This window comes from Toxotes jaculatrix, chromosome 10 (assembly GCF_017976425.1).
Source record: "Toxotes jaculatrix isolate fToxJac2 chromosome 10, fToxJac2.pri, whole genome shotgun sequence".
NCBI classification, from domain to species: domain Eukaryota; kingdom Metazoa; phylum Chordata; class Actinopteri; family Toxotidae; genus Toxotes; species Toxotes jaculatrix.
Window position 1 is genome coordinate 21,204,842 of NC_054403.1, and position 27,345 is coordinate 21,232,186.

The 27,345-nt window shown below is 40.9% G+C and overlaps 1 protein-coding gene across 1 annotated transcript; it reads right to left on the reverse strand.

The window, feature by feature from the left end:
* Positions 1–21,604: 21,604 nt before the first annotated feature.
* hs3st1 (heparan sulfate (glucosamine) 3-O-sulfotransferase 1) lies at positions 21,605–24,404 on the reverse strand. Its single transcript, XM_041048984.1, has 2 exons — positions 24,181–24,404; positions 21,605–23,353 (listed from the first exon to the last, which is right to left on the reverse strand). The coding sequence occupies exon 2, from the start codon at positions 23,207–23,209 to the stop codon at positions 22,292–22,294; it is 918 nt and encodes a 305-aa protein (XP_040904918.1). The 5' UTR covers positions 23,210–23,353; positions 24,181–24,404; the 3' UTR covers positions 21,605–22,291.
* Between the last annotated feature and the right edge of the window lie 2,941 nt (positions 24,405–27,345).

Below are 27,345 nucleotides of genomic sequence, written 5' to 3' on the forward strand. Positions count from 1 at the left end.
TTTACAAATGTATATAAGTTCATGATTAGTTAACTATTTACTAATATCTACTAATAGTTTATAAATGTCTCACAAAGGATCGTTATTCTAAAGTGTTACCAAAAAATGTCCATACATGTACCTTCAAGGCTCCCAAATTATTATTATAAGGTTTTTGATGCATTTGTTTGTTTTATTTTCTTTTGTCAGCGAAGGCTGCTAATCTAACATACCTCTGGAAAAACGCACCTGAGTCATATTCAGCTCATTAAAAAGGGCTCTCTGTCAGGCTTAGTTAGAGCAACACATTTGCCATTCAGCTCAAGTATCCTCATTTACAGAGTTTTAAGTATGGGAGACCATCTGTAGCATTAGCATTAGCTGCCACATGCTTGTAAGCCGTCAGAAAAGACAAGCGTTTTGGGTTTTGTTTGAGATAGCAGTCGGTGATTGGTCTCTTTATTTCTTTTGAGTTGACAGCTGGCTGGATTGTTCAAGTGGTTTAGAGGCTTTGAAACTAATTTCTGCAGTTCTCAAATGTGTGGCTGTTTCAGTGTTTGTGTCCACTAACAAACTGATATATGCCTTGTTTTGTTACCACTTTCTGATAAGGCACCACTTACAGCTGCAAGTAATAGCTCTAATACGTGTTCATAAACCATTTACAAATGCTGTATAGATCAATTATAAACCATTAATTAAGGACAACTTTTGAGTTGCCAGGTAAAACCAAACATGTCTTGCCTTCACTCTTCCTCTGTGAGGCCTCACACATTCTCAGGAGCAAAGGTGAAAATTTCCTCCAAGCTATGCAAGCAAACAGGAATGTTTGTAGACTGACAGCAGCTACAGTTGTAAGATTTCTCCTCTAAACAGCAGAAGGTTGTAGCAGCAAGTGAAAGAAACTGTGGAGCACTAGCTGAGAAGGAAAGAAACAACAAGACCAGCTCTGCCTCTGCCCTCCTAATCCCTCTACCCTTCTCTTTTCATCTCTCTCCATCACCGGAATTCCAAATAGGTATGAATGTTTTTCTGCCCGCTTTTCTCAAAGCTGCGTATTAACAATTGCATCGTGCTGCAAATGACATCTCCAAGGTAGGGGCCGACCTTCATTCCTCTGCAGAGGGCATGCCAGTAAATCCATTTCTCTAGAGATGCGGTTCACTGAATAACAAATCACGGGGGCAGACGTGGCTCTCTCTCCAGTTAAAGAAGCCTATTGCTAGAAGCTTCCCCCACAGGGCCTGTAACGCCAGGGGTTTATTATGAAGAGAGGAGAGTGGACAAACAGGGAACATACTGCCATAGGGAACTATACTTCCAAACATGTGAAACCTACTCTCTTCACCCTTCTATCTCCATTTCTCTGCTGATAATAGTCTTGGTAAATTACACATACAACTATGTGAAGAAAGTAATGAAGGCCTGTAAATAGTGAGTTCTTGCTTCACCCTGCTGTTCACACATCCACATTGATATTGACGAAGCCCTCAGCCTCATCGGGGAAAGATGCACAGGACCATTTTGCGCTGATATCTCTCAGCTTCTGCACATATTTCTATACCTCATTTCCCCCTTGAACCAAATCAGCCCCATGTAATATTAGCCACCTGTCAAAATCTATTAAGGTGGCTCACATTTCATGAAATACCTTATCATGCTTCATGACCAATGTAATGTTATTTACACCCTGCAAACAAAATGGTTCCGGCACTGTCGCAGCTGATAAGGGCCTTTAGTCGTGGAGCAAGGTGACAGCAACCAGATTACAAGTTGGTGATTTACCTTATTCATTCCTGTGACCTAGAAAAGAAGTCCAATTTCAGTATACTTTGCTGTTCCACTGCAGACAGGCTTGATTTACTGTCTGTGGTGTTTTATTGAATCTTCCTTCCAAGAATTGTTCAAGCAAATTTCCTGTGATTTGAAAAAAGATTGGCTTGCAGATTGAAGGAGGTAAGATTCACAGAATTCGTGGAACACATTATGGGTCTGGGTTTGAAACATTATGGGTCCGGGGTGACCTGGATTGCATCTAATTTCTTTTTTGTTGACATTCAGAGAAGCTATGTTTGCTTGAAGGGAAATTGTGATATTTTTCAACCCAGGTCTTGTTCAAATAATGGTGACTGCTTTGGCAAAGCAACTTATATCTGTGGAAGCGATTCAGGCCTCCCAAAGCTTTTCATTTTAAACTTCAGCCTTGCATAACTCATTAAATTTATATTTATATATATGTATTATGATGAGCTCCAGGGAGGCTATTTGGGTCTTATTGAGTCTTTTTGGACTAATATAACTCCTTTTGGACTGTCTTGAACTTTTGTCTTCTAGCTTCAGTGTTCAACTGGAAAAAAATTCTCTCCACTGGTGTCTTTCTGTGTGAAATCCAAAAATTTTTGGGAACTTGAGCAAAAAAGACTAAAGGGGTATTGATTTGAAGGCTGAGCACACATGGGACACAAAGGTGCTAAGAGCCTTCAGAGTGCATGTAGGATCACTCTTACTTCTCTCCTCGTCTCTCACACAAAGATGTAGCGTGCACACGGTCTTGTGGGGATGCCCACAGCTACAACCTGATAAGTGCATCATACACACACACTCCCATGTAGGTGGCAGGTTGCATATACGCACAGATGGGTGAGAATGGGCCTCGCATCAGCTTATTAAATAAGCGGCGGGCATTGCGGGTGATTCCCTCCCACCTCTGTGTGTTATAAAGCCAGACCGCGACAGAAGGGACGGGCGGCGGGCATTGCGGGTGATTCCCTCCCACCTCTGTGTGTTATAAAGCCAGACCGCGACAGAAGGGACGGGCGGCGGGCATTGCGGGTGATTCCCTCCCACCTCTGTGTGTTATAAAGCCAGACCGCGACAGAAGGGACGGGCGGCGGGCATTGCGGGTGATTCCCTCCCACCTCTGTGTGTTATAAAGCCAGACCGCGACAGAAGGGACGGGCGGCGGGCATTGCGGGTGATTCCCTCCCACCTCTGTGTGTTATAAAGCCAGACCGCGACAGAAGGGACGGGCGGCGGGCATTGCGGGTGATTCCCTCCCACCTCTGTGTGTTATAAAGCCAGACCGCGACAGAAGGGACGGGCGGCGGGCATTGCGGGTGATTCCCTCCCACCTCTGTGTGTTATAAAGCCAGACCGCGACAGAAGGGACGGGCGGCGGGCATTGCGGGTGATTCCCTCCCACCTCTGTGTGTTATAAAGCCAGACCGCGACAGAAGGGACGGGCGGCGGGCATTGCGGGTGATTCCCTCCCACCTCTGTGTGTTATAAAGCCAGACCGCGACAGAAGGGACGGGCGGCGGGCATTGCGGGTGATTCCAAGCGCCAGAATTTCTGACACATGAAAGAGAGAACAAAAACACAAAAAAGCAGAGGAATATCAAAGACATACATGATATCATCATAAAAATTCACATGGCTGAAATACAACTCCAGTAAAACCAGACATCTATTGTCAGATGTCCACTGGGAAGATGTTTAGAATATCTCCCAATCTTTCTTTTTCCAGCTCCTTGATATGTTAATGTGGGTCTTGTTTTTGAGTTAGAAACAAAATCCTTTCTGCTGAGAGCCTCATTTTGTCAAAGCAGGGAGGAGTCACATTTCCATACGAAATGTCTGCTTTGAATGAAACTACTATTAAGGAAATTCTGAACAGTGGCTTCATGATAAAAAGGCAGTTGCCAAGGTAATATGCAAAACAGTCTCATTGACATCCGGGCTGAACTATGAGAACCACCTTCAAAATGGACGCTGGAGAGCTGAATCAAATCCTGCTGAAAATAAACACTGCTATGTCTCTTTGCTTAATGATATTAATTATCCAATAGTTAGAAAGAATAGGCTGCATTCTAATCTACTGTATGTTGATACATTGGTTTGACAGACTGACATGAAATCACTAAATTTTTTTCAAATAATAGTAAAAAAAATATAACCTTGACTATCTATGATATTAAAATGCCTCTTACACATTTATACATAAGTGGTGGAGGATAATATGGGCAAACATTTTCATTATATATATTAAAAAATCTAAATCTAGTTTTGCAATGAAGCAGTCCTGCTGAAGTGTAAATAGTACACAACACATTAAAGTTGACAAGTTTCTATCTTCTTATGGTATACAGCACATCATCATATCGCCCAACCACGTGCGTCAATAATAAAACTCCAATACTGTGATGTATAATAATCAAACACTTGTAGGGAGCAGGAGTATTCTCCTGAATAAGAAGTACTTCAACGTTTAATGCTTTCTTTTATGACAAAACTTCTGTACTTCACTAAAAGTGAAATTCTGAATGCAGGACTTTCACTTTGCTGCATTGATACTTTGATTCAACTAAATGATCTGAAGCTAAACTGCATTTTCACCTTTAAGTCCAGGGTGACTCAAGAAACCACTAGAGGGAGCAACAACAGGTGTCAGGATTTCTATTATCCTCCACAGTTCATACCTCAGTATGGGAAAAAAATCTGTATTATGTATTTAACAATCAACTGATTGTGATGCGATTGTAGAAAAAGACCTTAAATGTCTAATTAAATAACCTGGACAGAAAATACACAAGAGAGTTATCAGTTATAAACCAGAGGAGTATAGCAGAAAAAAATACACTTTCTGACGCTTTATTTCTCTGGAGCATGCTTTGCTCATCAAGTGATTTTTCTTTCTTTAACCTTTCCTGTTGCAATCTGATTCTGTCGCCACTGAAAGCAGCCGACTGCAGATGAATACAAGTGGCTGAGGGCGAAGGGAAGACAATGTCTGTAGAGACTCTCCAGATAGATATTGACCAAAGGGGGCAAAAGCTGATGGAATTTCATTGACCTATGGCAAACTGCTCCGTGTTACACAACCAGATCAATGTCCTCTCTCCCTCTTTCCTCCGTTCACCTGTCTCTGGGGGACTTTTAATGCTCAAACTTGTTCTTGTTGGGGAATGGAGAGGCGGAGGAGCACCTGAAAACATTGACAGATGTGTGAGGATGTGCTCTGTGAGGCTCCTCAGGATTGTTGGTAAGTGCGTTTGATCTAAGAGATTGAAGTACGACAAGCCAAGGTTTCAGCTGCTGTTGTATGTTCCTCCTCTGACTTCAGAGGGAATGTAAGAAATAGAGAGATTCCTGTGATGTGGAAGCTCCTGCACAGATGCTGCATATGCTTCTCTCTCTCTGAGAAACATTTTGTATTCATGCAGTTGATGTGCGGCATTTATGTTCTGTGACCAAGGTCAGCAGTTGAAAATATCTGCTTAAATCCCTCTGGTTTGTCTGCGATTCTGAATTTTATAAGGACAGGTGTGCCAGGTCACCATCCCTGCCTTACAGCAGGCACAACAGGTGTTGGATTAGCAAAGAAGTGAAAAATTAGGTAAGTAGAATGGAGAAATTCTGGCTTATTCATAAATATTTTAATGCCTACGTTTTCTCATTTAGGCCTTAAAATATTTATGATATATATGTTATTGGTTGTATATTCTTTCATCAGTGTTTACCAAAGTCACCATCATATTTTAGAACATTAGCACACAAATATTTACTAATTAGCAAGAAAAACAAAGGAAATGGAAATGCCAATCGTTTTACAGATCGTTCAACAAAGACTGTCAATGGTCTGCATCAAATTTCATGACTGTCATGAAATTGTCATGCAGGCGATAAATAAAAGAATGAGGGAATCACCAAAGTCAGTCAGATTCTGTCATGACTAGCCCCTTAGGCGGCTGTTCTCTGAACTCTTTTGGTTATGTTTTGAACTCTCTTTTGGACTCTTGGACTCTTGTTAAGTTTTGTTCACTGTTCCTGTTTTATTTTGAAATCATGGCCCTTGTGTATCTTGTCTTGTTCTACTTCCTGTCTTTATCTCGTTTCCCTCCTTTTGTGATTGTCTGCTCCACCCTAATTGGTTTCACCTGATGCCCATTGCCTTGTGTATTTAAGTCTCGTTATTGGCTTGTGTCCTGGTCGGTTCATCTGTGTCCATGCCCAAGTCTGTACCTGAGTCTGTGTCTTCCCCGTGTTTGTTCCCGTACCTGTGCCTTGCATTTTTTTCCCACCTCATGGGCTTACCTTGGTTTCCTCTGTTTTCATGGAAGAACATTTTGTGTTTTCATTTGGTTTTGTTTCTGAGTATTTTTCTCCTGTGTGGATGATTTTTGGTAGTTTGCGTTTTGTTTCCTGGCCCTGGACACTTCCAGTGATTTTTGGTTTATTAAAAGACTTTTAGTTCACTCCTTTTGCTTGTCTTTGGGGTTTTGCTTTTGGGTCCTGGCCTGATTACTAGTCTCAGCATAACAGATTCATCCTCTTTTGTAAAGATGAATGTCTTTAATTGTTGGGATATTTCACATTTGCCATTCATAGTGTACCAGCACTAATGTGGCTAAAAAGCCTTGAATATGTCTGTTTATAATCAGGAGGACATGAGCACTATCGACCCAAATACAGCTAAAGATATATATACAGTTTTTGAACAATTCAACTTTTCAAAATGTCAGAAAAAAGGTAATAGAGATTGATTCGTGGTCATGACATCTGAGGTGTTCACAGCAAAAACTTACATTGTGTAACATAGAATAAAACTTTGGACTTTAAATGGTCATGTTTCAGTTAGTGAGAAGATTTTATCATCATTCTCCAGGTGAGAAGGGATATATATCAGTGGTGCAGGTCATTGGATTTCAACACTTGCGGGTGAAGGGATTTGGTCAATCATGAAACAGCCGATTGATTTTCCTATCATTACTTGCAGAACTTGGCACAAGGCAGAGAGAAATTTCCCTCCCTGGGCACGTTGATAGAATGTAATTTTGTCTTTATGCAGCAAACACATTTACCACCTGTTTTCTATTTTCTCGGCTTGACATTTGGGGATATGAGTTACGTTTGTGAAATGCCTCAGAAAAAAGAAAAAACAACAACTGCAAAAGGTAAAGCAAAAAAGAAGCGTGGTTTGACTTGGAAGGTTGTAGTTCCTGGGATAAGTGTTACTGGAGTGTTATGAGGAGATTATAAGGAGAAATATTTGAAGTATGCCAAATGTCATATCAAATCAACTTTTGTGTTTAAAGTGACTTTTTCTCAATGCTTTCGACTCCCTCTGAAATCCAAGAGCAGGTTTAGAGAGTACTGAATGGGAGGGTCAGAATGAGGGTCAGAATGAGGGTCAGACGAGGGGCACATTTGGGAAATGAAGAAAAATGTGATGAGAGTCACGTTTAAAGCCCTGGTTCTTGGCAATAATAAGCAGTGCATTATTTATTGTTACAATATTTATTTCACATAATAAATGTAGTTTTTCATCTTTTTCTGTCACCTGATACGGGCTTTCCATCAAGAAATGTTGACATTAATTTCATACAGTTGCTCTTATTCTAATAAGCCAACTATCTATATTACCTTCTTACTCTGGTAGTGGTGGGTGGAGGTCGGGTGGCAGTCAGATTCACCTCTCTGGCCCCGTCTTTGTCACCACCCCCTAAGAAGGACCCTTGTTTTAATTAGAGTCCTTAATACGTGTTTTGTTTTCCACTGACCTGGAACCGGAGTGTGTTCATCAGCACAACACCACCACCAGGGGACAAGTCAGCACATGGTTTCAATATGCAGCAGCTTTACTCATTGTAATCAAAACAGCACACACACAAAAATCAGTTGTGTTGTAATGTGATGCTGGAGTTCTTGCATGTCCTTTAGCTTTGATTTGAACCATATGCAGTATGTAATCAAAGAACATTTGTTGAGTGTCTGGACAACTAACAGTGCTGTCATGTCTTTTGGACAAGACAGACAATATTTTCTTACACAAACTGTCACTGCAAAATAACTGGAGTGTCACAAGCATCCAAATGACGTCATGAGTAAATGAGACTTTTTTTTTTTTTTTTTTTTAAAGACCGTTCCCTGAAACAGAACCCATCTGGAGTTATCAAGGGGTTTCTGGGTCTGGAGACCAGTGGTTGAAAATCTTGCTCTGTATCAAAATCCATACAGTTCACTGCACACACATTCATAATCTCACACACATACGGACTACTATGTTTCCTCCACAGGCACACAAACTCACATGTACACAGAAAAACACAACACAAGTCATGAATCCAGGATGCATGTTGCACACACACATGCTTGCACACACACACAGAGGGAGAGGGGGCTATCTGTGAGTGCAGTCATGCTTCACCCGTGAAGAGGTGTCTGTTAGCAGTAAGAGTTATCATTGGCCATGGAGGCTTATTCCTCTGCCAGAGGAGGCTATGCCAGGAAACAAGCGATAACACAGCACGGGGATGACTGGCTCGCACAGCAGCAGCACATGTAGACCCTGGCCAAAATGAAGGAATGATAGGAATGTGTACACATACATCATACAGTGCAGCATGAGCCCTCCCTCCAAGTCTTTCCTACTAATAACATGTACATTTATGTTCCATTAGCGCAGAAACAGGATTGAGGAAGCAGCTCCATCAGAGGTAAAACTACGTTTTTCTGATCTAATATTTTAAATGTTATTTGTTGCAATGTCAAGCTGTAAAATGAAAATGCCCATAAGCATGCAGGGAAATTGATGATTTGTGTCTGAGAGAGAGAATCATAACTTTGAGTCATAGGCTGTGGTATTTAATTTGGGTGATTCAATTTATTCACTGTAATGTCTTCATCTACTGCCAGAATTGTTTTCTTTTTATGCAGGGGTGAATGCGAAGGGTCTCGAAATCCTTCACATTTCCTGACAGCTGAAGGACTCTGATTTTTTTTAAGGGCATCTCGCTCAAGGAGAAGTCTCATTCTGAAATCTCATGGGAGGTGAGTTTCTGCAGGAAGACAATGTTTCGTTAAATTAGCTAGATTGACTAAATTAGTCACTTAAGTTGGCAAACTCAACCTCACTTCTGTCCACCTCTGTCTGAAATCCAGGACCCACTGGTAAATCTGCCACCATTATAAACTGTAGATGTTCCACTGAAGACTGAAAATCTTACAATTGTCTGAACACCGTGGTTCAGTAAGGTGTTTAGGTGAAGGCACAGGTACCTTTTGCATTATGTTAAGCCCATGGTTGTAAATGGTGCCAATCTGGGCGACTCTTTCATTTCAGTTTTGTGTTGAAACGGTAATGAATGGACGACTGTTCTTTATCAGACAGACACCTTTATTCAGAGTGAAAAGCCTTTAGATCTTCTCATGAATATACCCCTTAATGGTGAAAAGCAGGTAGGATCAAAGCAGCTCACAGCCCCATTCGATTCAAACATGGTCAGTTTGCCTTTTAATGCTGAATAAACTGGCAGAAACCAGCATGCAGTTAGGCTGAAATTATACATTCTTTGACTCACTGTTGTCTGTGTCATGGTTTAATCAAAGATGCTTGTCAAGGCTGCAGATAAAATGTAAGTTACAGATTTCTGAGAACCTTTTTATTTACCTGGTCCTGCTTTCAAGGTTACCTGCATCATAAAGAAGCGGCTTTATCTCAGATTGGAGCACATGTCAACACTGAATAAAAGCTTCCTGCAAATGCACTACAATGGTGTGATCTATCATTTTCAGTGTTTCATCTTTTATAGCTGTGGATGACACACTCAGTGCATGGGGAGTAGTCTTGTAATAAACCAAGCAAGATGCAGCAAGAAGCAGTCATATACTGTACTTACCTGAAAACATGAGAGGACAAAAGAAAATTCTTTACAGTCCCTTAAAAACTGAAAAAAATGTAATGTAATGTACTGAATGTGCATTTTGACTCTGCTTACTGGGTTAGCCTCTTTGTGCCTCCGAGCATTTGAGTCTTGGAGCTAAGCATTTCTCTAAAATACCCAGCACACTCTGAAAACCCAGAAGCTTGTTCAACAACACTTAATTGCTCTTCTGAAGGTATTACCAACATTCTCAAAGACTCCTTTAACCATCTGGATAAAAAAAAGAATCATTCTGACTGCTGCTCAATAATAACAAAACAAAGAAAACAGATTTTTAAACCATTACCCATGTTGTAACTGTATCCAGGCAGCCTTGAAATGATACGTTCTTCATTTCTTGATAAAGGCTTTGTTGCATCAGTGTGCCCTGTATAAATACAAAGTATTGGTAAAAACAAGGCTCCTGATTTCAAAAATCCTTGAAAATGCTTTTTCAGACCAGTGATGTATTTTTCCGCTTCCACCCCCACAATTTGCTTCCGACGTTTCTATCCCTGGGAAAACCCCTCCCCGCGTCATCACACCTCTCCAGCAATCTTCTGCAGGACGATATAAATATATAAATAAAAGCGTTTATAAAAGTTCTGAAAATACAAACTTTCAAAGTTGCAAAATAAAATAAAATTGAGGAGCGACAAAAGTCCTTTTCCCGTTCTTCCATGGTCCTTACTCTCTGCAGAATGTCTGAAGGTCCAGATCTGCAGAAAGTATCACACACAGAGTTTCATATCAAAGGGTCAATATGCAATGTTGTAGATTCTAAGGCGTCTCATGACAAAGCATTTGTTGTTTAGGGTGCATCAAAGAAAAATAAAAACAGAGAAAGGTATAAATGTGCAAGTGAGAAAGTAACGTCGTTATATAAGGATCGGACGATGACTCGTGGTAGGAATACGAATTTATCAGCTTGATCCTACGGCTTTTAAAAAATATACCAAAAAAAGCAAATAAAACATTGTGTTTTTTCTTAGAGGTTACCGTTTGTGCCGAAATACAGTCTCCTCCGTGTGAAAACTTGTTTACCGGTAGGTCTCCTCAGAACAGCTATTCATTTAAACGTCTTATTTATAAAATTATTTAACGAGGGTTTCTCCAGAGGTGCTGGAAGGTCCCAACTTAACGCAGTCAGACTACGGTAAGAGAGTATCTGAATCATAAAAAACAGCTGTTGACAACAAAGAGTTGTACGCAGGTCACTATAAATACTTACAGATTTAGTAGAGTGGCACAACCACGTGAAAAGAAAATCATCTGCACCGCTAAGCTGTTTTCTATTATCTATCATCTATCATATTACTGTGTGGGAAATTGACCAATTCGCACCGTCCTCATCTTCCAGCATGCACCACCAGCATATGCATGTAGAAACGGCACCCTGACTGAAGGTGGTGGTTAGGTTGGAAGAGTGTGGGAGTCGTCCCTAGTGATAGTCCTCTAACACTTGAGGCTCCCACACATGCGCGGCAGTGCATGAGGCAGTTGTATTGAACCACTGTACCAATATGTGGTTTGGTCACTGACGTTTGAAGCACTTGAGTGACGTTGGAAGCAGGTGAGTGCTTTGGATGTCATAGGAATCACCTGATTGGTTCGATTTGTCATGTGAAGATTTTTATGTTAATAGCTGTTTGTCACCTGTCTTTGGAAAAAACCCATTCAGACGGCACAGATGAGGCTGGGGTGTGTGTGTGTGTGTATTTATATGTAATGAATCTATATGTCTTATCTATATCTAATGTTATTTAGGATTATATATCTATATACGTATCTATGTAACTCTTTATCTATATCTAATTTATATATTATATATCTATTGCTCTATATACACTGATTTTCCAAAAATACACTATCAACACAACTAACTCTCAAAACACCTAACAAATGCAACAAACCGACATACTCTGCAAAGAAAAATTCAAATGGCCGCCACTATACAGAGCTATTCTATCTCTGAACACACTCGATCCCGCCACGTGATTATATATATATATATATGTATATGTATATATATATATATATATATATATATATATATATATATATATATATATATATATATATATATATATATATATATATATATATGCAATCCCCGGGGCACTAAAATCCATTATATGTTGTTTCTTTTTTTTTTTTTTTAATTAAATGGATGTAATCAACAGTTACAGAAATATTTCAACAGCTCACAATGTAACGAATATATACAATCACAAACAGGCCACTTGGTTTCCTCTGTGGCAGTGTCCATAGCAACCACATAACAATGGTTTGATTTGTTTGTTATCGTAATAACAAACAAAGATAATTAACAAGAACTGAATGAATATTGTGAAATTTTAATGTGTATTGAAATAATGCATTTTACACTGAGAATGAAAGGAATGGCCGCCATGCTTTTATTTTGAGAAGACCTGCAATCAGTCATATGACCCGTCAGAAGGCCAATAGAAAAGACTGGGACAAAAAAAAGTGACAATTTCACACTTTTCAGGCCCTAATTGTGAGACTGATATGTTTTGTACTGCGGACAAACGTAGCTATTTCACATTTTGATGGCTTTTCTGACAGGCTGGCCGATTGGCGTGAGCTGCTAAGTGTAGAAATTGAAACCGTCAGCCAGGGGTCCTGGCTGGTTGGCTTATATGGCAGGCCAGCCGAGGGGTAATTTTGAGCCCGTCTGTCCTTCGGGATTGTACGAGGTATGGCTGTGTCGTTGAGTCTGTCTGACAGCTCCGCCAGCCAATGGGTATGATCAAGCCTGCTTGCACAGCTGGTTTGTTTGACAGTGGCCGGCCTGTCAGACAGACCAGCTACTGGGTGCGATCGAGCCCTTGTTAAAACTAAAATGTTGGCCGGAGGGACTGCTTGCACGGTTGGCCTGTTTGACAGGCCAGCCGATGGGCGAGATCAAGCCTACCTGTACGTCTGGCTTGTCTGACAGTGGCCGGCCTGTCAGATAGGCCAGCTACTGGGTGCGATCAAGCCCCTTTTTTTAAATCTAACTGTACAATTGAAACATAGGGGATCTGGCTAGGTCGCTCCCTTTGCTGGTGATGATTGAGGCTTTGTTGAAGCTTCGACACGCGATTTCAAAAAAATGGTTCATTACCCGAGGCTTCAGTGACACAGTACTCGAGTAGGACATCTAGTGGTCAATAAAATGAAGTCCAATCAAGATGTATCATTTATTGGTTCATGAATTGTTTGGGATTTGATTCGGCATGCACGTTCTTGTTCGACTACACTACATGTTTGTATGGTTTCAAGCTGACACAATAAAATACAAATATTAAATACATAGGCTATATTATTTGACACGTCTGATTGTTGTAGGAAACAGCGATATACTTGGCCTGATCTTTGTTTGTTATCGTAATAACAAACAAAGATAATTTACAAGAACTGAATGAATGTTGTTAAATTTTAATGTGTATTTCTCACTTGAACTGTCATCAAAAGGCTTTTTGCGTCCAAACAATCTTGAAATAATGCATTTTACACTGAGAATGAAAGGAATGGCCGCCATGCTTTTATTTTGAGAAGACCTGCAATCAGTCATATGACCCGTCAGCAGGCCAATAGAAAAGAATGGGACAAAAAAAAAGTGACAATTTCACACTTTTCAGGCCCTAATTGTGAGACTGATATGTTTTGTACTGCGGACAAACGTAGCTATTTCACATTTTGATGGCTTTTCTGACAGGCTGGCCGATTGGCGTGAGCTCCTAAGTGTAGAAATTGAAACCGTCAGCCAGGGGTCCTGGCTGGCTGGCTTATATGGCAGGCCAGCTGAGGGGTAATTTTGAGCCCGTCTGTCCTTCGGGATTGTACGAGGTATGGCTGTATCGTTGAGTCTGTCTGACAGCTCCGCCAGCCAATGGGTATGATCAAGCCTGCTTGCACAGCTGGTTTGTTTGACAGTGGCCGGCCTGTCACACAGACCAGCTACTGGGTGCGATCGAGCCCTTGTTAAAACTAAAATGTTGGTCGGAGGGACTGCTTGCACGGTTGGCCTGTCTGACAGGCCAGCCGATGGGCGAGATCAAGCCTATCTGTACGTCTGGCTTGTCTGACAGTGGCCGGCCTGTCAGATAGGCCAGCTACTGGGTGCGATCAAGCCCCTTTTTTTTTTATCTAACTGTACAATTAAAACATAGGGGACCTGGCTAGGTCACTCCTTTTGCAAGTGATGGCTGATTGAGGCTTTGTTGAAGCTTCGACACCCGATTTCAAAAAAATGGTTCATTACCCGAGGCTTCAATGACACAGTACTCGAGTAGGACATCTAGTGGTCAATAAAATGAAGTGCAATCAACATGTGTCATTTATTGGTTCATGAATTGTTTGGGATTTGATTCGGCATGCACGTTCTTGTTTGACTACACTACATGTTTGTATGGTTTCAAGCTGACACAATAAAATACAAATATTAAATATATATATTAAATACATAGGCTATATTATTTGACACGTCTGATTGTTGTAGGAAACTTGGCCTGATAATTTGTGTTATGAATCGTGAGCTATCCTAATACAAGTCTAAATAGTCTTAAAAGATGTTGAATACTGGGTGTTCAGTCTCCAGATGGCAAATGTGATCTCATTCCAAATGTCTAATTCATGAGCTAAATAACCAGCAGCTCTGACGGGAATCGAACCCACGCTACATTGTTGCAAGACCACTAAACCAATGACAGGGTTTCGATACCGAATGAAGCAGTAAAGTGGTTCATACGTCATAAATAACGTGATTTTTCCTAACCAAAACACACACGTCTGACTCCAAGTCTGACTATCGTGAAGCGAGACACATAGTACTTTTCTGTTTGACTGCACCAGATGATAAGGTGGTTTCAAGTGGATTATTCATTATAATAATGATAATAATAATAATAGAAGACCATGTTTGTTATTTTGCTTGGCTGATTGTAACCCCACATAATCTTCACTTATATTTTGTGTTGTGAAATATGGTATGTTTACTGTCTGGGAAATTGGCCAATTCGCACCGTCCCCATCTCCCGGCATGCACCACCAGCATATGCATGTAGAAACGGCACTCTGACTCAAGGTGGTGGTTAGGTTGGAAGAGTGTGGGAGTCGTCCCTAGTGATGGTCCTCTAACACTTGAGGCTCCCACACATGCGCAGCAGCGCATAAGGCAGTTGTATTGAACCACTGTACCAACGTGTGGTTTGGTCACTGACGTTTGAAGCACTTGAGTGACGTTCGAAGCAGGTGAGTGCTTCAGACGTCATAGGAATCACCTGATTGGTTCGGTTTGTCATGTGAATCACGTGGCGGGATCGAGTGTGTTCAGAGATGGAATAGCTCTGTATAGTGGCGGTCATTTGAATTTTTCTTTGCAGAGTATGTCTGTTTGTTGCGTTTGTTAGGTGTTTTGGGAGTTAGTTGTGTTAATAGTGTATTTTTGGAGAATCAGAATATATAGAGCAATAGATGTATAATATATAAATTAGATATAAATTGTTATATAGTTAGGTATATAGATATATAATCCTAAAAACATTAGAGATAAGACATATAGATTCATTACATATAAATACACACACACACCCCAGCCTCATCTGTGCCGTCTGAATGGGTTTTTTCCAAGGCTGGGGAAATAGTTTGTAAAAGAAGAAACCGATTGAGTCCAAAAACTGTAGAAAAACTGTTGTTTCTTAATAAAAACTCAGTTACAAATAAACAGTTACACAAGCACACTCACTGCCCTGTTCTTCAAGCACACCCTCTTTACCCACGTACACATGAACCTATTTACTAACGAAGCCCAAAACATACCAGTACTCATTGTTGCATCACCTATTAACCTGTCCAGAATTGTTGGCTGCGTGCATTGTTCTGTTTCAGTGTCAGCCACCATGGGGAAGTTGTTTAAGTCCCCTGAGTGAATCTGCAGCTCATCAACAGATCTATGAAGCATGCTGTCCTCCTCAGAAATTCCAACAGTTAAATGAGAATAAATGCAGTTAAATCACAGAAACTATCAGGATTTCAATGATTTGTTTTGGGGTTTTTTTTTTTTTAAAGCAAACTTACTTTTCTTGTTATCTGTGAAATGAATCTGGGCCAGCTCCAGTCATCGATGGAGTTTTCGGAAAGGACTGGCCTTCGCCCACGGTGCTGCAGTGTGTCCCACAATACAACATTGCACAGTGGCCGACCGATGATTTTTATGTTCATAGCTGTTTGTCACCTGTCTTTGGAAAAAACCCATTCAGACGGCACAGATGAGGCTGGGGTGTGTGTGTGTGTGTATTTATATGTAATGAATCTATATGTCTTATGTATATCTAATGTTTTTTAGGATTGTATATCTATATACCTATCTATGTAACTCTTTATCTATATCTAATTTATATATTATATATCTATTGCTCTATATACACTGATTCTCCAAAAATACACTATCAACACTACTAACACTCAAAACACCTAACAACCGCAACAAACCGACATACTCGGCAAAGAAAACTTCAAATGACCGCCACTATACAGAGCTATTCCATCTCTGAACACACACGATCCCACCACGTTATTCACATGACAAACCGAACCAATCAGGTGATTCCTATGACGTCCGAAGCACTCACCTGCTTCAAACGTCAGTGATCAAACCACACGTCGGTACAGTGGTTCAATACAACTGCCTCATGCGCTGCCGCGTATGCGTGGGAGCCTCGACTGTTAGAAGACCACGACTAGGGACGACTCCCACACTCTTCCAACCTAACCACCACCTTCAGTCAGGGTGCCGTTTCTACATACATATGCTGGTGGTGCATGCCGGGAGATGAGGACGGCGCGAATTGGCCAATTTCCCACACAGTAATATGATAGATAATAAAAAACAGCTTAGCGGCGCAGATGATTTTCTTTTCACGTGGTTGTGCCGCCCCCCATGTGATGCCGCCCCGGGCGGCTGTCCAGTTCGCCCGTGCCAAAAACCGCCACTGATGTTGACGCTTAACACGACGGAGTCTCAGACGGTTTTTTTTTTAGACCGACGGATGGTCGGCACAAAATCCTCGTCCTCGCTGTCTCGTCCGCATACTCCGACAGACGTATCCGAACACCCAAAACACCGCTCAGTGCGCTCTACTAAATCTGTAAGTATTTATAGTGAGTGACCTGCGCACAACTCTTTGTTGTCAACAGCTGTTTTTTATGATTCAGATACTCTCTTACTGTAGTCTGACTGCGTTTTGGGACCTTCCAGCACCTCTGGAGAAACCCTCGTTAAATAATTTTATAAATTTTATAAAGACGTTTAAATGAATAGCTGTTCTGAGGAGACCTACCGGTAAACAAGTTTTCACACGGAGGAGAGTGTATTTCGGCACAAACGGTAACCTCTAAGAAAAAACAAAATGTTTTATTTGCTTTTTTTGGTGTATTTTTTAAAAGCCGTAGGATCAAGCTGATAAATTTGTATTCCTACCACGAGTCGCTCCTCTATTGTATTTTATTTTGCAACTTTGAAATTTCTGTATTTTTAAAACTTTTATTTATTTAGTTATATATTTATATCATCCTACAGAAAATTGCTGGAGGAAATCAGGGGTCATAAATCACCTTTTTGGCATAAGGGTGTACCCTTATTCTCTCCAGTCCTTTTATATCTTAATGCTACATTTGACTCTATCCATCACAAGATGGACAACAGACAATTGTAAGAGACTGGAATGTGTCATTCTGGTCAAGGCACTGCACATAAATGTGACCTTGCGCCTTTCAAAGTCTTATTTATCGGATAGACTCCTGTTAGTTCATGTGAAAAATGACTGAAAATTAGTCACGGAGTTCCACAAGGTTCTATGCTAGGACCAATGCTTTCATTTAGTCAGTACTATCAAGAAGCACCACATAAATTCCCATTGCGATGCAGATGACACCCAGCTGTACTTATCTATGAAGCCAAATCAAACTAATTAGCCAGTCAAAATTCAGTCATGCCTCAAAGACATAAAGACCTGGCTGACCTGTAATATTTTACTTCTAAATTCAGACACAACTGAAGTTATTGTACTTGGCCGTAAACATTGTCTAAGGAACCTTTAGGGCCATTTTGGACATGTCCTTTGCTTCACACACAAGTCTCTAGGTCAGCCTTCTTCCACCTGTGCAATATTATGGCCTGTCTCAAAAGGATGCCAGAAAACTAGTCCATGCATTTGTTACCTCTAGACTAGACTACTGTAATTCTTTATAATCAGGATGTCCCAGTAACTCTGTGAAAAGCCTCCAGCTAATCCAAAATGCTGCAGTGAGAGTACTAGCAGAAACTAGGGAAAGAAATCATATTTCTCCCATATTAGCTTCTCTGCATTGGCTCTCTGTAAAGTCCAGAACAGAATTTAAAATCCTTCTCCTTAAGTACAAAACCCTTAATGACCAAGCGCCATCACATCTTAAAGACCTCATAGCACCCTAACCTGATGCCAGTTTACCTGTGGTTCCTAGAGTCTCAAAGAGTAGAAAGGAAGGCAGAGCCTTGGGCTATCAGCTTCCTTTCCTTTGGAACCAGGACCCAGTTTGGGTTCAGGAGGCAGATATTCTACATTTTAGATTAGGATTAAAAACTTTCCTCTTTGATAAAGCTTAAAGTTAGGGCTGGCTCAGGTGAGCCCATCACTTAGCTATGCTGGTGGAGCACCCTCTCTCTCCATGCATCACACCACTGCATGTCATCAACTTTGAGTCTTCTCACTCCTGTAGTTTGTGGTTTTTCCTCTCTATCCTGTCTGCATGTCCCTCTGAGTCCAGAGCTGCAGGACCTGGATCTGCCACTACTACTCAACACTGATCATTATCATAATTATTATTATTATTATTGTTATTATTATTATTGCTATTATGATTTTTATCATTAATTGGTGCTGCTGTTTTTTTCATCAATGACACTATCACAACATTATATTATTATATTTATTATAAAAACCAGTCTGACATCAATAAAAGGCTCTAACATCCATCAAGTCTGCAGCTGTAAATGTTCATAGGCAGTTTATAAATGGATGTTTTTCACAGAAGACAAATGGTCAAACAGTCCATTGGAGAGGTTTCTATAACGAATCAAAACAACTGAAGTGCCTTTGTAAACCCTTTATAAATGGCGCCTTATCGGAAAGTGGTGCCAGTATTGCCAGGTATCTTTGGGAAATTCAGATGCTTATCACTGTGACTCAAGTGTAAAGGTTATACAAGAGGTACAAACTGGGCTTTGGCTAACAAGTAGACAAAAGGAAAAAGAAAGAGAGAAAGAGTGGGTGCATGTGTTATTTCTGCCAGGTTTCACACATTGAGTGGACAAACAATCTATTCCAATTAAAGCGAGCTGCAGCCCTGGTGACTGCAGAAGGGGCTGTGCTCCATCGGATCACATCATCCTTTGAAACACCCCAGAATGGCTGATTGTAATTTGGAGGAAATAGGCCCCTTCAGGAACAACTAGTGCGGGCTGGCAGCAGGGCAAGAGGTGGGGGTGGGAGGCAGACTGGCTCCAAGTTAGTTCAGAAAGTTCGACAGCAAATAGTGTTACAGCTGAGGTGGTGGTGGCAGTGGGGGAGGCGCCAGGGGGAGGGCAAGGCCATTAATCCTCGTTGCAGCCCCGGTTTACCGCTCTTACTGCATGTGGGGCGAGGAGGCAAATTAATTATGTGGCTGAGATTAATTAGGTGATGTTAAGGGAAATCTGTGACTGTAAAACTTTAGAGGGCTGCACAGCTGACTAGACTAATGGGGCGTTCATGAACTCTTAATAGATGCTGCTCTGATGTTGAGTTGTGTGTAAGCAGAGCAGAGAGACGGAGAAAAATAGAGACAAAAAACAGTCCGAGCAGAGTGAAGACGTGTCCTTGCTCAAATTAATTTCAGCAGAGAGGATTCAGAAAGCTTCCTCTGAAAGCACCTGCACAAACTTAAGCTAAAGCTTTACATTATTTCCAAGTACATCCTTTTACCCCCACCCCCAGTTTGTAAAACTGCTGTAATCAATATTTTTATATTAATATTTGATCAATTGACTATGTGTAGTGTGATAGGGGTTACTCATGATAAAAAACCCACACAGACTTATCGACAATTCCACCCTTCCCAGTTCTGTGCAGCTTTTTCATGAATTTCAGAAAAAGTTCTACTATACAAACTTTTAGACTTTTGGACTGATTTCTTTGGGTTGTTTTTTAAGTACAGGGCCTTTAATAGCTATCTAAGTGAAACCACCATCTGATAAGTTTAAAGGGAAATGTCACTTTGATAAAACCACTAACAGCTCAGTGACATCTGAAATGTGAGTGGCCCCAAACAGATCTGCTTTTTCATGAGGGGTCACAAGCCAAACCTAGGCTGATGTAATCTGTTTTATAAGCTTTTAATATGATTTTCAAGTGAAATAGAAGATGAATTCTTAAGTAGCAGAAAATGGAAATAAGTTGAGAGCAATTGCTTCAGAATTGTACTTGATTAAATGTATTTAGTTACTATCCACCGTTGAAGATAAAGCTTTACATTATTTCCTGGTGTGTTGTTTTTCCCCTCTTCTATGTTTTTGCAGTCTGTGGTGTTGAGGGGAGAATACAAAACTTTAATCCGAAAATTGTATCAGTCCTTCTTCGACCCAGAGAAAGATGACATTGACATTGCTGCTGTTGCTTTCTTGATTTTGAGTAAACGGCATTCCTCTTCCAGATGTCACGGCTCTAAAGGACCATCTGGAGACCTGACACCTTCAAAGTAACGCTAAAAGCAGAACCCACCAGCTCTGTGTTATTGCTGCACATGCCAAATGACGCAAGCAGCTGTCTGATAACCTCACAGCAGAGATCAGCCTCCACCTCGTACCTCACCTCCACATACTCTTTTCTGTTTACTCTTTCTCCTGCTTTCACCTGGCGACTGCAGTCAAACCTGTTTCGCTGATAGCCGTTGATAGTCTTACTCAACGCTGTAACTATGAAAAACATTTAAACTGTAGGTAGATGAGGGAATACTCCTGCTCTGTGAGGGCAAAAAGAATAAGATACATACAAAGAAGGAAATATTACTTTGGTCTGCATTTAAAGGGCAATGACGCTGACATCCTGTCTGCAGAGTCCCAGTAAGCTTGCGAGTAAATCTAGGCCACATTCAAATATGCAACCACTACTGTAGGTTTTTGGAGCTTAATGTCTTTGAGACGGTGCTGCTGATGTTTTCAAAGTAGCAATAAGATTTGAATAAATAATCCCTTGCCTCTCTAAAAAAAAAACTGACTAAGAAGATCGCACCCTTGGGCATAAACAACTTAACAACTTTGATTTCTCTTGGTTCGGATTGTGCTCGAATCTGAGCTCACGTATCTGCCCACTCTCAATTCTCTTACTCTAATCCTAATTTATGATAGTAGAATTTACTCTGAACGTGTAAAGAAACATGCCCTAACAATTAATGCAACTGTTCACAGTTGGAGATCCCATCAGATGAACAGACACCAGCACCAACCCCCCCCCCCCCACACCCCCCTTTTTTTATGAATAGATATGGCTACCCACTGTGGTCTACACATGCTTGTGCATGCAGAGAGCAGTCAAACAGGAAATTCAGGACAGTTAAGAGTCTGAATGTTTTATGTGCTTGTGACAGACAGCACGTACAAAGTGCTCAAAACCCCACACCCCTAAGTGTAAATGTATTCAGAACAGTGTTATTAAATGCTTCACAATGATAGGTATAGTCTATACAGAGGACACAAGCTCATGCCTGTTAAATGAGAGGAAGTCATAACTTGAATCATCCTCTTTGCTTGTTAAGATCTAAAACAAACTGCACAGCAGACAAAAACATAATGGATGAATAAAAATAGATAAACCAAGATGAAAAAAAAACAACATCAGACATGCTAAAAATAAAATACATCTTTATTATGGTATTAATTCTTCACTTTAAAAAAAAATCTATTTACAGTACACCGTGATGATCGGCAAATATATGATGTGCGCAGAGCATTTATATAACTGACTCTTACATAAAGAAACATTTTGAGTAACAAAAAGGACAAATACATATTCAGTATGGCGTGTGCCTCAAAGTGACTGAGAAAATCATAGCAGCAGGTAAAAGGTTCTTCAGAGCTCTAAATGCATTTAGACATTACTAATGTCATCTTATGTGAAGTGAAACAAGAAGGTATGACAATATTAAACTGCCTGGTACTTATCTTTATGTAACACATTAACTGGCACAGTCTAAAGTCTGAATGTCATTACCAATGTCACAATGAGTCGTCTGCTTTGATCAGACGGGCTGAGCAGTAGTATGTGTTTCCAACAGTACAGAAAGACAGTAAAATGCATATGTTTGAATAAGAAAAAACAAGACATGCACTAACAGAGCATGTCATGAGCTGCAGTCTGCCCTGATATTTGGCTCGATCATACTGCTGTAACAAACACACGAGTACAAAAATAGATTTAGTTTAAATTTACATTAGCTTTCTCGCTTCATCTACACTGTTAGTGAGGAAAACAGGACAGCTCACAGAGATTATCCATAAGCAACTCTATACCAAACTACTGAGACTCAAACGTTCATTTCCAGTTGAATGTTCGACCCACCAGCTCAAAGAACTTCTTGTTGGGTTCGTGAAAGAACTGGTAGAGTTTTTGCAGGATGGCAGGCGCCACATGAGGGTGAGCTCTGCCTTTTGAGTCATGTAAACACCGTTCTCGCCCGTGGTCCCTCAAACAGTAGAATCCTTTAGTTTTATTGAAGTAAAAATTTGAAGCATTTATCTGGGGTTCCAGCTTAAGGAATCGTTCTACCTTTTTCATCTCAGGGAAGGGGTCCCTGATCAACTCATCCCCGTCCACAACGTGGATGCTCTCCAGTGGGAAGTACTGCAGCCAGTGCTGCATGTGCACATAGTACAGGCTGCGATTGAGAGCCTTGTATCCCAAATTGATCTCTCCATCCTTCACCAGCATGGATTCGATGGGCTGGTAGCGCTTGTGCTTCTGGAGACGGTTGTAAAAGACCTGGGTGTAGTCCGAGAGCACCCGCTCTGTGGGGTCTCTGAGGATGAGCAGCAGCTTGATGTCAGGATTCATCTGATGGATGCGTTTGGGGACTTTGCTGGAGGTAAAGTAGGCCGGCGTCTTCTCTACCGTCAGCTGGTCGGGGAAGGCGTAGGGCATCTGGCTGAGATACCAAGACAAGCCCTTCTGAAAGTGACTCTCCCAGTCAAAGAAGTGCACCTCGTTCTGAGCCGCTGCCACTGCACTGTGCAGACTGAGCATCTCAATCAGCGCCCGCGTGCCCCCCTTCCTCACGCCAATAATTATAATCTGTGGAAGCTGCTGGAGGGTCCCGTTTGGGTGGGTGGTGGTCCCGTTGTCGGTGGGCGATGAGGTGGGAGGTGAAGGTGGCCTCCCGTCAGCCATTGGTCTTGAAGGGACGGGGGGAGACTGCATTGCAAAAAGCAGCAGCCCGAGGAGCAAGGCTGCCATGAGGGAGGTCCTGACCCTGTGGGATTTCAGCCTGGCGAAAGCACCAAAACTGTATCCCACATTGAAAGAGCAGCTGCCTGAGGACAATGGTCCAACTAAAAAGCAAAAAAAAAAAAACTGCCTCTTCTCTGCCAGCAGCAGTAACTGCAAGGGAAGAAAACAGCTGTGATTAGATCATACCTGAAGAAACAAAACACCTCTGGAAAATACCTGCTAATACACAATCCTACCCACATTAAACAACATGCCTTATCATCACTGTTTCATGACCCCAAGGCCACAAGGTTAAGGCAGCAACATTTGCATGTCATTTATTTATTTAGTTACTGAGGCGACTAAACTCCACCCAGCGAGGAAAATTACAAACCACAAAAAAAAAAAAAAAATCAACATTTTAAACAGGAAAATGTGCCATTGTTACAATATTTGTCTTTATTTCATATCTTAAAAACAAAAATGTTTTGGTGTCATTTATTTAACTGTAACGATACAATATATACAGTGCATTTATGGTACAAACACAGACTAACTCAAACACGGTGTGTTTTGTGTTCAATAATATGTAGACAAACTGAGTTTATCAGGTTTGAATCTCTAAGTCTAGTAGTTTAAAAAGCTCAAAGATAAAATAAAATTATGTTATGCGATATATGTTTAAGATGTTTTACATAATATAAACGTTTGTGTTCATAAACACGTTAAAGAGAAAATGCCAAACACTGAGTCTAAGCTCGGCGATATTCACTGTCTTCAGGAAATCATGAGGCAGGTGTGGTAAATACGGAATTAAAAGGCTGAACAACAGCTAAGACGGGCTGAAACAAAAAATAAAATTATACGCACACAAGAACGCCTGCTGTCATGTTTTTTACGTTTATATATTTTTTTAATTTAACAGTCTCAGTGCGTCCACTTCGCATCCTTGCGTTCGCGTCGGCCAAGGAGTCCACGAAGTGCCGTGGACCTCTTACCTTTCTTAACTATAATCGTCCACAGTCGACAAAGATTTCATTTCGTGCAGCTTCGGGTTCTGTGCTCACTCCACCGATACTCCCAAAACAGCAGACAGTACGTATACGATCCAACCCTGCACCGTCTCTGTGGGCTTTCCCGAGCGCACAAAAACTCGCCGCCGACCGGTGCTCAACTTCACCGGAGCGCCTCCTCTGTGCTGTGTTTCCACTGCCAGACGGTCCTCCCGGTTTTGACTGTCAGCTGTTGTGTAGAAGCCTACGCCTACATCACGCCTTGAAGACCAATCCCCCCTCCCCGTGACTCACGTTGTTGTAATGTTATGGTATTTGACGGAGATAACGCTGCCGGAATGTGTGAAATGACAGGAGGAACTGAAGCAGCTGATCCAGGCGATGCAAGGACTTCACGGCCACACATATAGAAATCTGGCCAAATAACAAGAAAGACGTTATTATGTGTCAGAAAACTGCTCCATATTTGCAGGGAATCAGTTTTGTGACTGATTAAAGACCAAAGCCGGGATATTCAAACCAAGCAGTCTGAGCAGCTCTATACATTAATTTGTTGCCCACAGAGAGCGTGGGCCTTCTCAGGATTTGGATTTAAAAAGGCTATTCAGCTGAGCCTCCAGGAGTTCTCTCTTCACTCTTCGCTTTCAGGGGAAATCAATGAAAGAGACAGACCGGTTATTCATCCCTTGAATTCTTCTCCTCCTTTGTCCACAGTACAAGTGCATCTGTGGGTAGTCGCTGAATCCAAGTTGCACAATCTCACCACCTGTTGAGCTGTAAATTTTTAATTTATTTATTTATTTTTTTTATTGGAGATGTTCACATCTTTCCCCTAACAGCTCAGCAACGGAGGTTACAAAATATTTCTCCAATCCAAATAGCAGATTTACTGATGTTGAATCAAAGCCCTTTAGAATTTCAAAATTTCCTCTGAGTCAGCTTTGCATGTGCAGTCAGTGTGAGAAAGCTTGAGCGTCGGTTGATGAGTAAGTGGCACATCACTCATGTCAAATACCTTGCCAGTTTGTGTCACATTTGCCCTAAAGAGATGAGAAATCTGCACAGGTTCATTTTCAAGGAAACATGGTGGTGACAAAATGCAACCAAGTCCACGTGTGATACGTTCAAGCAAATGCTCCCGATTTCAGCCTGTTTTTGATCAAATCTTTGTCAGCTGTAATTGGTTGGTAGGGCAAAGTATGAAAAGCTTAAGGGCTTTTCAATTGAATATGGATGTCTCTGATTTTACCCTTGTTTGCAAAAATTTCTGCTGTGTCGGTTATTTAACTGAAGGCCATTACGGACATTAAACGCTCTACGTATACCGGAGGGCTACGCACAGGAGGTTTGGTGCCACAGCAAAAGGTCAACCCCACTTCTTAAATATATCCTCAAGAGAGAATGCAAACGCATGTGCTTTATTTATTCAGTATACAAAGTATAAGTGCTGATATGGCGAAGAGTTTCCCCACATCGATTTTTAGATGCAGTTTAGTAATCCTCAGATTCCACCCCCTTTCTCTCCTGGAGAAGTGTGAGTTCAGCGAAGTCGTGGAGCTGGCTTGTACAATATAATCCCGCTTTGAGGATCATCAGAAGCATCCCACCACATTAACATGACAATGGCACATATTCACAGGCCATAAATACTCTCAGTACAACCTCTGTTACTTCCCTCATCCTCGGCTCTGAACGTTTAAACAGGATGAAGTGACAACAATGGTGGAAGAAGTATTGAGACCTTTTACTTGAGTAAAAGTAGCAATACTACACTGTATGAATAATCCATTACGAGTACAAGTATAAACCCTGGATGCACAACTTTATTTGAGTAAAAGTACAGAAGTATTAGAAGCAAAACGTACTAGAGGAATCTAAAAAGTACTCACAGATGACAGAATGGTACTTTTTCATTGCTTTACATCATTGGTTTATTGATTTTACTTCTTACTTAAGGTTGCAGTTTAATGTTCTTCTAAAGCTTTAGCTGGTTGAGGTGGAGAAATTGTTGACTATATATACACAGCTGAATCATTTCACCTTTGACCTTGTCTTATGAATTGCATGTAAAATCTTAAATGTTAAAGTAACTTGTGACTCCAGCTATCAGATAAATGTAGTGGAGTAAAATGAAAGTATTCAAGTAAAGTGTAAGTACCTAGTTACCTTCCGCCACTGAATAACAACAACAGTAACTTCTTCGTGCGTTGGTGGTATCACATACTGCGCATACATCTGTAAAGTCTTAAAACCACATTCTTAAAATGTTTCTCCTTGATATGTTTAAAGACAGTTACAGTCAAATTAAGAGTTTGCATTTCACCCAAACAAATCACTCCCACTTCTGAGGTAAGACAGGCAAATCTTGCAGTGTTGCTTCATGATCGGCATGCTTGAAAACATTTTCTTTAGCGCTGGTGCCAACTGTGTGCGGCATTAAAAACAGGTTTCATCTGGCTCTGGGAGGCTTAACAGATTCCAAATGGGTACACAGACTGTTATGGGTAAATATCTGATATGCATGCTCTGTGTGTGTGTGTGTCACGGCTCTGATACCAATCTGTCTTGTGAAAATACAGCAAGACCTGAGGATGTGTCTTTTTCATATGTTTTACCTACACACACACAATAACATATTTAACATAGCACCACCACTACTGCCATATGTTTTCCAGAGAATACTCTAAACAGCTCTATTGCCTGTTAAACCCCATGCATGCTCCCATAAAAAGTAAATCTAGAAAGAGAAACAAGTTTTCTCCAATTAACAGTCACATTTAGGTTGAATTTATTGCTGTATAAAACAATATTTTTACTGAAACAGAAGCCATGCGCGAAAGACTTTGTGAATTAAATATTGCTGTTTAGGAAAGTATCACAGATAATCTTTTTCATGGACACAGGGGTAGAGCTTCACTGTTCCTGCAGGCTCTGTAACTGGCGTAACAGTTAAACGTTTTGAAACTCAGTATTATTGTTTTTCATCTAAATTCCCCACTAAAGCATTTTCTCATTATTAGCTTCTATACAACACTCAGCTACACCCTCAGGCTACAAATGGTAATGTTGTTTGGCTTTGTTTTCTCCAAATGAATATTCCTAATTTTGAGTCAAGGATGAGAATTTCTTGTAATGCCCATTCAGTTGTTT